The sequence below is a fragment of the Musa acuminata genome, chromosome BXJ2-6 (genome assembly GCF_036884655.1).
Source record: "Musa acuminata AAA Group cultivar baxijiao chromosome BXJ2-6, Cavendish_Baxijiao_AAA, whole genome shotgun sequence".
NCBI lineage: Eukaryota > Viridiplantae > Streptophyta > Magnoliopsida > Zingiberales > Musaceae > Musa > Musa acuminata.
In genome coordinates, this window is record NC_088343.1 from 37,456,751 (window position 1) to 37,467,588 (window position 10,838).

Below are 10,838 nucleotides of genomic sequence, written 5' to 3' on the forward strand. Positions count from 1 at the left end.
CTGTTCATGATTAATAGGTTAAATAACTTATCAAGAATATTATTTGAGCATTTTTCAAACTAAGGATGCTTTATCAGACAAAGTCAAAATATGAATTTTTTCGAAAATTCGTCTAAATCTAAATAACACTTGTATTTTTAAATGGTTTTTGTTTTTTTTTTTTGATATTCTAAATTTCGAAGATATATTTATATCTGTCTCCCAAGTCTATTTTCGACTGACGTTAACGCGACCGCTTCTGTTGGCGTCGTCTCCATAAACCCTCGCGCGAAGGTTTTACTGGGGAAGCGGCCGGCAAATGGCCGTCGACAAGGCCGTTTCCGCTCCCTCCTCCTCCTCCCCTTCTCCTGTCTACCGCTTCCAGAGGGTCGTCCTCGGTTGGGACTACCTCCGCCTCGTCAGAGAATCCGGCGTACTCCACTCTCTCTATCTCAATTTTTTCTCTCCTCTTTCTTTAGGGTTTTCGATATGTTCTTTCACTGGTTTCTGATGGATTTTGGGTCGATGGCCAGAAGAAGAACAGGAAAGACCGGAATGAATCCACTTCGAGGCTGAAGCGCGTCAAGAACACATTCAAGGACGTCGAGGAGTACCTCGGCATCTTCGAGCCCCTTCTCTTCGAAGAGGTCAAGGCTCAGATCGTCCAAGGCAACGATGACGAAGGTGAATCTTCTTTTCGAGGCATCATTGTTTTGGAAGAGTATCCGATTTCACCGTAATTCCTTTTTCTGGTGCCAGATAAATCGGACTGGCAGAAGGGCGCCATCGCTTCTTGCAATGAGACCGATGGATTTCATAGGGTTTCGTTGGCAGTTCTCGATGATTTCCGAGGAGAAGTGTCGGAGAATGATCTCTTGCTCCTTTCGAAGAGCAAGGTTTTTGCTTGTTCATTTATGCTTTACCTTAATCTTGGGCGTGATGTTTGCTCAATTGGTGGGAGTTGTCTTGCGTCTTGCAGTTCCAAGAGGGAATAGCACCGGATGCTTATGCATTTGCCTTGGTGGAACATCGCGGAGGAAGAGAAACTCTTGCAGTCCGAACCTTCGTTGCTGGAGAGGTCAAGCGTTTGGATACAGCTGAACCTGAACCTAGCCAAAGGCTGTTGAAGATGTTTGCTATTTTTAAAGCTACTGAGAGTTTCTTATGGATTTTAAAAGTAAGTTTGCATTCTTCTATGCATACTTGAGAATTTCGAACTTAATTTCCATGTTCAAAATATATCTAAGTCAGAATTTTGTTAAAAAAATGCAAAGAAAGTCAAATATGAGATTCATGCTAATTTCCTTTCAATGTAAAGTTTCATTGAAGATTATGTTCAGTATTTCCCCAACGTGCATCAGAATCCTAACTTATTTCCATTTCTTATCGCACCTTACAGCAGATTTTGATTCTCAACGGTGTTTTAAACTTCCCTGAATTGTAAATCAAGCAAAAGATTGTCATGCTTGCGCCAGTACCTGCTATTTTCTGACACAGTACGGTCCTTTAAATGGAGTGTGCTATTTACATGCCACTACACTGTTGAGGAAATATGATATTTTGTCGAGTGCCATGTCTGTGGTACGAGCAGGCACAGTAATAATATGCGCTTATTATATTTTCCTAAATGTGTCCTGACATTTCAAACTTTACAGTGGATCAGTTTTACAGTGTAGTAGTCATTGTTGCCCATTGGTTTACTTCTTTGTGGCATTCCTAGGAGAAGAATTATTTGAGTGTGGACATTTTTTAAGCAATTGTAGAGTATGATATGTTAATTTATTTTTAAAGAGATCGAATACTCATTATGACAAGATTTGTTTTATCAGATATGCAGTTTATCAACAATCATTCGTGAATATGTGGCGCTGCATTCTATTTCTTCTCTTCCCTTCAGGGGATTGATATTGTCAGCTAGTGAAAAGCCAGACAATGATGAAGATCGGTCTTGGAATGTTCCTAGACCACTTATGGACAACCTCAAAAACAATCTCAATCAGTCACAAGTAGAAGCCATACATGTAAGCCCTTTCCACAAACTACCAACATATAAAGGCAATCCTGCTATGGAAATGTACTTTTGTTTATCTGTACATGCATGGTTTTGATCATATAATTTCTCTCTTTTTGCAGGCAGGACTTTCACGTAGAACTTTTGTTCTAATACAGGTACTGTTATAACATTGCTATTGTCTGGACTATTTGTTTTTGTTCGAATAAAGTTTTATGTTAAGGCTTCCATGTATATATATAATTGGATGTTTGGATCTCCTTACATTTTGTAAATTTTCTGATGTATATCCATATTTTAGGTTAAAAATGGGATTTGGAAGCAGTAATAGATAACTGAGCCCAAATAGTTGGGTTTGTTGTTGTAGTAGCAATAGTTGTACAGCAGGATGATGTTAAAATAAAGGAAAAAAATTAGATAAGAACTTTGAGATTATACAACCATATCTGTTCTGCATGTATAAATCATTTCAAGTAGCTTTCAGTGATTACCCAAGTATTTGACATGCTTCCTATTTATAATGAGTTATCTTCCAAAACTTTAGGCATGATTATTGAGAATCAACTATAACATATCTTTATATCCACTTGAGGTGGTTTATCAATCTCCTTCCAATCTTAATGAATGTTCCATTATAAAGTTTCTATTAAGTTAAATCATCAATCAGCATTATATATAGGAAGACAGCAAGAGCATGAGAAGTTAAATTGATAATGTGGATTTCTAATTCTTGTTAATAACTGAAATAGCTAGTTCAAATTTTTTATGCTGAGTATTTTCACAGTCTTGTAGTAATTCCTGCAATCAATAGATGAAAACATATATAGTGGTATCTCTTTCCTTTGGGTAGAGGAATTTGTTGACACTATTTTTTTTGGTATGAATGGAAGTCATTTATCCAGGTTCTCATGGCATGTTCTTTCCTAGGGTCCACCAGGAACTGGAAAAACACAGACAATTCTTGGACTTCTCAGTGCTGTTCTTCATTCATCTCCTGGAAGAGTGCGATCAAAGTAATTGTTTCCCTTTCTGTTATGTGTTGCCGAAGAGAATATTAAAATAATTGCAGCATCTTCCTTTACTTACATATGTCTGTCTACTTATCAGAACTGAGAAGGTGGTTTTTGTTTATTGCTAAATAATGCCTGAAAGTAATGAATTGAATACTTTTTATCCACAGGGGGGGTTTGTCTGCTGTAAAACACATGCCTGAACTGCAAATTGAGGAAAAGTATGGTACAAATGCTCCATGTCCTTAATCATGTACTTTTACGAGTAGACTGAAACATTTTTTATCTTGAGTAGTGATATGAGAAGTAGCTGTATGAGAACTTATTCATGACATCTTCAGTTTATACGCATGCCCAATCATATAGTTAGAAGGCATATTGTTGTGCAATACATCTGCAGAAAGATAAATGGTGGAGGCGTTGCTTTATTTGCGATTGTGATATCATGTGATATTTTAATTTGGTTTCATGTTTATTTATGAGATTCAACCCTTTGTGTATAGGTCTCTTTTCTCATTTGTTTTTCTTTTTAACTAATTGATATAAATATTTAGCTAAAGTAACCATTAAGCAATTAAGTTTTGTAGATGGAGCATTATTTTATGACCTTAAAGGTTTTGGGTCATATAATGTTTTTAGATTCACAGGTGTTGTCACTGGAAGAAAGCATCTCCCTGGTTGTCTGGTGCTAATCCAAGAGATCTAATCATGCCTGTAGATGGTGATGATGGTTTTTATCCTACAGGAAATGAATTGGTATTCTTCAGAAACATCATATTCTGTTTTATGATTTGTTTTAATTGGATCACTTTGTTTTGATTAGATCAATACAATTTCTTCATATTCTGCATAGAAACCCGAGATTGTCAATTCTAACCGCAAATATCGGGTACATGTCCTGGTTTGTGCTCCATCGAACTCAGCACTTGATGAGATAGTATTGCGCCTTTTACATACAGGTGAGAAATTTTACATACTCACATGGTTCATTTGTTGTTAATCATTTCAAGATTATACTATATAATTGTATGAATGCAAGTGATTGGTGGACTCTGCTGGGAATTTCATACAAATCATTTCAAGATTCATACTAGTTTGCATGGCACTATATTCTCTAGTAGAATTCATAAGCAAAGAAGCATGTGTGATACAGATTGTGAAGTTTGTGATACTTTTGGGGATGAATGAGCTTGATCTATACAAATTGTATTATAATGAAATTCATGATACACCATATACCTAATTTCGACCTACATTTTTAATGTTGGATGTTAGTTATTTTGGTTGAAGGCATTTTGCCATATAATATTAACTAACAGTTGTAGTAGTGTGACCAGATATATGATTTATCTAACAGTTGTAGTAGTTATCTGTTGATTTTCTTTGGGTTTGGATGATTATTAGATTGTTTATATAGTCATTAGTTTCTGAAATTCAAGTAGGATTTTCATGCCGTTGTTGGTGATAATATTTAATGCAATATGCTTGTCCTTGTGGCCAAGCATTAGATGTTTTGATAGATCCTTTGTTACCATATGTAATTTGGTTGTAGTAGTTCTATCCAGACAAATTTAAGTGTATATGTTTTTCAGGTATCCATGATGAGAATGGCCATATATATAATCCCAAAATTGTCCGAATTGGTCTGAAAGCACATCATTCTGTGCAAGCAGTATCAATGGATTACCTTGTATGTATTACTCAGTTGGGATTTACATTTTAAAATCTTAGTCAAACCAGTGGTGCCTGATATTTCTTTATGCAGGTAGAACAAAAGCGTGCTGGTGTAGATCGCACTGGTGTGGGGAAACATGGATCTGGAGGGGCAGCTGATCGGGATCGTATTCGTGCTTCAATTCTTGATGAAGCAGCAATTGTATGCTAGCTGTTATTAAAAAGAATTGGCATCAACTGTTATTTGTCATTTTATCCTGATATTCATTCTATCTTGCAGGTTTTTTCTACTCTTAGTTTTAGCGGATCAGCTCATTTCAGTAGGATGAATCGTGTGTTTGATGTTGTTATAATTGATGAAGCTGCACAAGCTGTAAGTATCATTTCCTTTCGCTTGATGTCATATAATTTTGATCATGATTTGGAGATTCTAAGTTTTCTTTTTTGCTGGGTTATATTGTTTTCCTGACATATTGGACAGGATAGACATAGGTGAGTGTGATATGACAGGATAGGAGAGGCTTTATCTTGTGGTTGCTAGGCTTGGAATCAGAAGGCAAGTCAGATCTTGGTATTTGCAAGGTAGCCAATCTAACTGGACCAAAAATTGAAGTTGTAAAGCTTAGCTTTTGTCAAGGGGAAAAAAAAAACCTAAGTTGGGTAACTGATACTGTTCCTGGAATTTTAAAGAAAAGGGTGGCAAAATGCACGAGGTCTCCCGGAAGAGTGGCTATTGCCATGGTTTGAATGCCAGTCACCGAGGTTGCAGAGGGGGCAATCTTATGGTGGTGCCAGTGCTTTTGTTTGAATTTCTCGTGATAATTATTATGATGTTAGAACTCTCAAGCCCTAGCAGTTTGTCTTAAGCCGAGGATAGCATAGAACTATCATGTTCTGATGTAACATTTTCAAGGCATAGAAAAACAATTTAGATTTACTATCGACTTACGAAAGCAAGCCAATAAGATTAACTGAGGCTTCAAGAAAATCACGCTGTTGTTTGTGTTTATTAAAGATTTGAATTATTTTGTGGTGATCTTGGAAAAAAAAAATCCATAGTGTAAATTTAATAAATAAGATGGAGCAAAGAGTAATTCTTGGCATCAATTTGGCTTCTAGGAAATACTTGTCAGATTCTGGCCTCATCCAAACTGCAGGTTTCACAGCTAATCATGGTTCGTGTGTGCTTGCACTGGTCATCATAGGCTTCTGATTTGGTTCTATATGGACTGCAAGATGCTATGGATTGTCCGGGTTCTAAGTGATTATCTAGGCAGCTGTCATGAGGCTTTTCACATCTTTATAAATTCTTGGAAAAAGATCCAGGGGCTTGTTAGGCACAAGCCTGCACTTTGCCACACACGAAAATAGAAAATGTGGACTCCTGGTATTTTGTATTGAGATGGCAGGTTTGCTTGATGTCTTAAACATAGTTTCGTAACAAATGTTGCTTTTTTAAAGTGGGTTTGAATTAGCAGTAATCGTGTGACTAGAGTTAGAGGTAGATTTAAGAAAGCTTTATTATAAACAGTTTATAGGGCTTTAATTTGTCTGGTAATATGGCCTTTAACTAAGATTAATGTTAAGAAAAGATCCATCCAGAAAACCACAAATAGTAACCTTATGGGTTGTGGTTGCCATGTTGGTTCTCTCCTTTCAGCTGCTTCCTGGAAAATATTGAATTAAGAATTTATAACCTATTGTTTTTGTCTTCTCATTTTGTTTAGTTTTTAATTGATACCTTTGTTTACTTGCATAGTCTGCTGCTATTTGCTTTTGCTCTCTTGATGTGTAACAAATTGCCAAAAATTCAAAGTAAAGTTTTACCAACCTAGCTACAATGTTCAGTTTTTGTTTCTGTTTCCTCAGGTAGAACCAGCAACTCTTGTTCCTCTGGTGCATGGATGCAGACAAGTTTTTCTTGTATGTTCCTTTCTTAGCGGTTTATGTGAAAGCCATCCTTTTGTTGGTTGTGTTGTGGCAGTAGTATCATTACCTTACATGACACAAGTGCCTCTTATAAAAAATAAGCATTAGCATTTTACTTCATTAATTTGAGCCTAGTAATTTCTTCACTGAAAGTGCACTTCCATGTAATAATAGGCATAATTTCTGTAAATGAGGCTTATAAGTTCAGCACACAGTCAACTCAAGGTCTACCCACTGGCAGGAAGAACTTGTTACTGTTTCAGAAGTAATGTATATGTACAATATTCAAGCACTCGCAAGATAAATTCTTGTCTGAGATGAGGCATACTTCTCTCCTTGGACAAGTTCATTTGCTTATGCTCTTTTTGGGTTTTATGATTAGTGTTGTACTATTTTTTAGACATTTATCACATATGTTAATGAGCCATTCACATCATCTTGAACTCACAACTGAAGTCATAGGCTGGTAAGTTGAAATTGGTATTCAGGTTGATATAGAGGGCTGCCTACTGTACAAGGATCCCACACCATTTCAGGATTTGGAGAGAGTCAATATATGCAGTCTTATCCCCACAATTGGAGAAGCTATTTCATTACTGGAACTCTCATTGCCTAGGTTGAATTTCAGCCCTTGATCTCAGCCCTTGAATGGAGGTTGAAGTTCTAATATTAAAATTAGGCAACTGATCACTTGGGAGTAACATGAATCAAATATGTTAAAATTGCAGGTATTTAGAGTAAGATCAACAACGTGGGCATTCAACTATGGCCCATGGTCTACGTCTTATGCACTTGACACTTTGATTTTCCTTCAGGTTTTCCATAATTGATTTTGAGTGTAATATGAAAGTATTAGTAAAGTATCTTAGCTCAATTTTCTCTTGCTAGCTCTAGCAAGTGTATCTAGGTTGCAGATCCATATAGTTGAGGATTTGAGATGACTCAATACTCAGTTTTTAAAGTCATCCAATACTTGGTGATTAAAATTGATTATTCAAGGTTTTCAACATGATGCACATCCTATAAATTGTTTATAGATCAACTTCCTTTGTTGCAGGAAGCTCCTTAATCATATGCTAGGTGGAATCCAAATCATCAATTTGAAATATCTGAGCAGACCAAGAAAAGTTTTGAAGCATATAAGACAGAATGTCCTGTTCATTTATTTGATTTCACCATTCTAAACATCTCAACACCAAATTTTAGTGGTTGTGATATTTCTGATCTATCCTTGAACATACAGGATCATGTTCAAGCCTCCATTTTGTCTATGTGAGTGTTTGCATGTCAGCCCCATGCAACTTATTATTGCCACATGATCACACTGTTGATTAATTGTTCTAAGGTGTTAAACTGCTAATTGTTTTTTAATCAATGAAATGTCTTAAATATCTCAATTTTTTGGGTGGTCATGATATGTTTCCTTTAGGTTGGTGATCCCATTCAGCTGCCGGCTACTGTAATTTCTACGACTGCTGAGCACTTTGGGTAAACTATTACATCATTTTAAGACTGTGCCTTTGTTTTCTATGAAATATAGTTGAAATCATGTCCTTGATTCTGTTAGATATGGTACGAGTCTGTTTAAGAGATTTCAGGAGGCTGGATTTCCTGTACATATGCTCAAAACCCAATATCGCATGCATCCAGAGGTTAGAGGTTTTATTTTTCATGACAAAGGTGCTAGTTCATTTTTCTGAAATTTATCCTTTTTTTTGGTAACATAGATTAGCATCTTTCCCTCGAAAGAATTTTATGGTGGTTCTTTAGAAGATGGAGAAACAGTCAAAAGAGTGCGTCCTTGGCATTTGCACCGCTGCTTTGGACCATTTTATTTTTTTGATATAGATGGAGCTGAAACTCAGCCATCAGGAAGTGGTTCTTGGGTGAATGAAGAAGAGATTGAGTTTATAGTTCTTATGTATCATAAACTGGCTACTTATTACCCAGAGCTGAGAGCCAGTCCTCAGGTGGCAGTCATTTCTCCGTACAGCTATCAAGTTAAGCTTTTGCGGGAACACTTTCGTGCCACTTTTGGAGAGCAATCTGATCAAATTGTAGATATAAATACTGTTGATGGGTTCCAGGTGATGTAGCTAATAGATGTCAACCTTATTTGGTTTCTTGCTGCATATGTTGAACCGTATTTACCCTCTTGTTTGAACAGGGACGAGAAAAAGATATTGCCATATTTTCTTGTGTTCGAGCAAATACTGGTAAAGGGATCGGGTTTGTTTCTGATTTTCGAAGAATGAATGTTGGCTTAACCAGAGCCAAGTCTTCCGTGCTGGTAAAAGCCTTATTTTAGAGCCACGATTCTTGCTGCCCCTTTTTTTTGTTTCTCATGTGCAATATGATTTTAGCTTCCTGGATATCATATAAGTGATGCTTCAGGTGGTGGGATCTGCTTCAACCTTGATGCAAGACAATCATTGGAGTAATCTTGTGACGAGTGCAAAAGATAGAAATTGCTATGCCAAGGTTTGTTTCCTTGGGTTTTATCCTTTAGGCCTGCCTGCATGATCGTTGGACCATATTTAATGAATATCTCACTGCAGGTAACGAAGCCCTATGCTGCATTCTTTAGCGACGATAGCTTGCAGAAAATGCAAGTTGATCTTGCACAACAGAAGAGGGATCTGAAGAAGGCTCAAACGATAAATGCTGTGCATGGTGAAATGGAAAAAATGGAAAACACCATTTTGAATAATCCTGAAGAAAATGCGGGGGATATGCAGGATTATGGTATGGATGATGATGGTGGAGGTTTTGACGAGGATTAGAAATTGGGCTTTCGTGAATTGTCAAACATATATGCAATGTTCAGGTGGGAGAATTAATCATGTCCTACGGTGTGATGTTGAGTGGAACTCAGACTGGTGTTTGTTTCAGCAGACAATTAGGTTGATGCTGGTTTGTCTAGCTTGCATTTGTGGCCAGTAAGATCATTACAGTCTCATGTCGTGATGGGTCATTTTTGTGGTTGATTATTTTTATGAGACATATTGTTATGTTAACACCATTGCAACCCATTTTTCCACTTTGATGTAATTTGCATAGGTTTTGTTTTCTAATGTGCTCGGCTTTTCACCACAGAAGCAAAGTCATTAAGGCAGTAGCAGGTTAGCATCTTTGGATGGTTAAACGTTTCGGTATGACCCTCTCGTTGGCTACTACTGCTTTTATTCTTCTAATCTTAGTATTATCGATGGCACTACGAAGTACTCAAAGAATAAAGAAGATAAAAGCCATACCATAATAAAAAGGTCCGTTGATTGCACTGATGAATGCTAATTAATGTGGAAGAAGAAGAAGAAGCAGCGGCAGCAGCCATGGCTGCAAATGTGACAATGACTGCACTTGTGTGTGTCTTTCTCCTTTCGTAACTCTCAAACCCGTACAACTACTGCTCGTCTTCCCCCTCCCTCTTCGCCTCCCGGCACGGCGCCACCTCCGACTATAAATTCATGTGTTCTCTTCGACTTTAGTAGCTGCTTACACAGTCAACATGTCTTCCCTTCAGAAGCTGACCGTGGCACTCATCGTCGCTTCCCTCGTCGGTTTCGGCGCCGCCGGGGAGCTTCCGCCCCAGGAGGAGGAGTCGGCGGCCGCGGAACAACTCCGCGTTGCCGCCCTCGAGGCACGTCTCATAGCGGGGCTCACCGGAGGCGGCGGCGGCGGGCTGGTCGACTGCTGGAACGCGCTGCTGGAGCTGCGCTCCTGCACCAACGAGATCGTCCTCTTCTTCATCAACGGCGAGTCCTACCTGGGCCTCGACTGCTGCCGCGCCATCCGCGTCATCACCCGCCACTGCTGGACCTCCATGCTCACCACCCTCGGCTTCACCACCCAGGAGAGCGACATCCTCCGCGGCTACTGCGACTTCGAGGCCACCGCCCCTCCCCCCGCCCCTGAGCTCCCGCCGCCTCCCACCACTGCACCCACTGCTTCGAAGGCCGACACGGAACTCGCCTTCGATGAAGACCCAACGGTCTAAGCCTCTAATGCTGCAGTCCTACTTATTACACGAGTATTGGTCATCACGTAGTCTTACACTTATACGTATCACACACTATATAAACATGTATCCATGCAAATGCAAGTGCATGTTACTGCGACAAGTCTATCGGTGTCAATAAATTGGAATTGAAGCTATGAAGTCGATCTTTTGGTTGCCTTACCTTAATCTGATTAATTAAATCTTTTAATCTTACTCTACATTAAGATTATATATA

General features: G+C 38.4%; 2 protein-coding genes across 3 annotated transcripts; both read left to right on the forward strand.

Annotated features, from left to right (window-relative positions):
- Positions 1-217: 217 nt before the first annotated feature.
- LOC135615423 (probable helicase MAGATAMA 3) lies at positions 218-9,643 on the forward strand. Of its 2 annotated transcripts, XM_065113886.1 has the most exons (20): positions 218-412; positions 513-663; positions 739-875; positions 959-1,156; positions 1,809-2,000; positions 2,113-2,148; positions 2,918-3,003; positions 3,171-3,221; positions 3,648-3,756; positions 3,854-3,959; positions 4,593-4,690; positions 4,766-4,876; positions 4,955-5,047; positions 6,544-6,597; positions 8,033-8,091; positions 8,171-8,255; positions 8,331-8,690; positions 8,771-8,893; positions 8,998-9,084; positions 9,162-9,643. In XM_065113886.1, the coding sequence occupies exons 1-20, from the start codon at positions 299-301 to the stop codon at positions 9,384-9,386; spliced, it is 2,475 nt and encodes an 824-aa protein (XP_064969958.1). In that variant the 5' UTR covers positions 218-298; the 3' UTR covers positions 9,387-9,643. The 2 variants fall into 2 exon arrangements, with proteins under 2 accessions (XP_064969958.1, XP_064969959.1); XM_065113887.1 differs by lacking the exon at positions 3,171-3,221.
- A 468-nt stretch (positions 9,644-10,111) lies between these two features.
- On the forward strand, positions 10,112-10,600 carry LOC103989788 (egg cell-secreted protein 1.2-like). The gene has a single exon (XM_009408737.2). It carries the CDS (start codon positions 10,112-10,114, stop codon positions 10,598-10,600), a length of 489 nt encoding a protein of 162 aa, XP_009407012.2.
- Positions 10,601-10,838: the final 238 nt, after the last annotated feature.

Excerpts from the sequence above, each read along its gene's own strand:
- LOC103989788 (XM_009408737.2), top strand. The coding sequence starts at position 10,112 with ATGTCTTCCCTTCAGAAGCTGACCGTGGCACTCATCGTCGCTTCCCTC.
- LOC135615423 (XM_065113886.1), top strand. The coding sequence starts at position 299 with ATGGCCGTCGACAAGGCCGTTTCCGCTCCCTCCTCCTCCTCCCCTTCT. Across the intron at positions 3,757-3,853 it reads ATCCTACAGGAAATGAATTG|AAACCCGAGATTGTCAATTC; the intron begins GTATTCTTCAGA and ends TATTCTGCATAG. Across the intron at positions 8,894-8,997 it reads GAGCCAAGTCTTCCGTGCTG|GTGGTGGGATCTGCTTCAAC; the intron begins GTAAAAGCCTTA and ends GTGATGCTTCAG.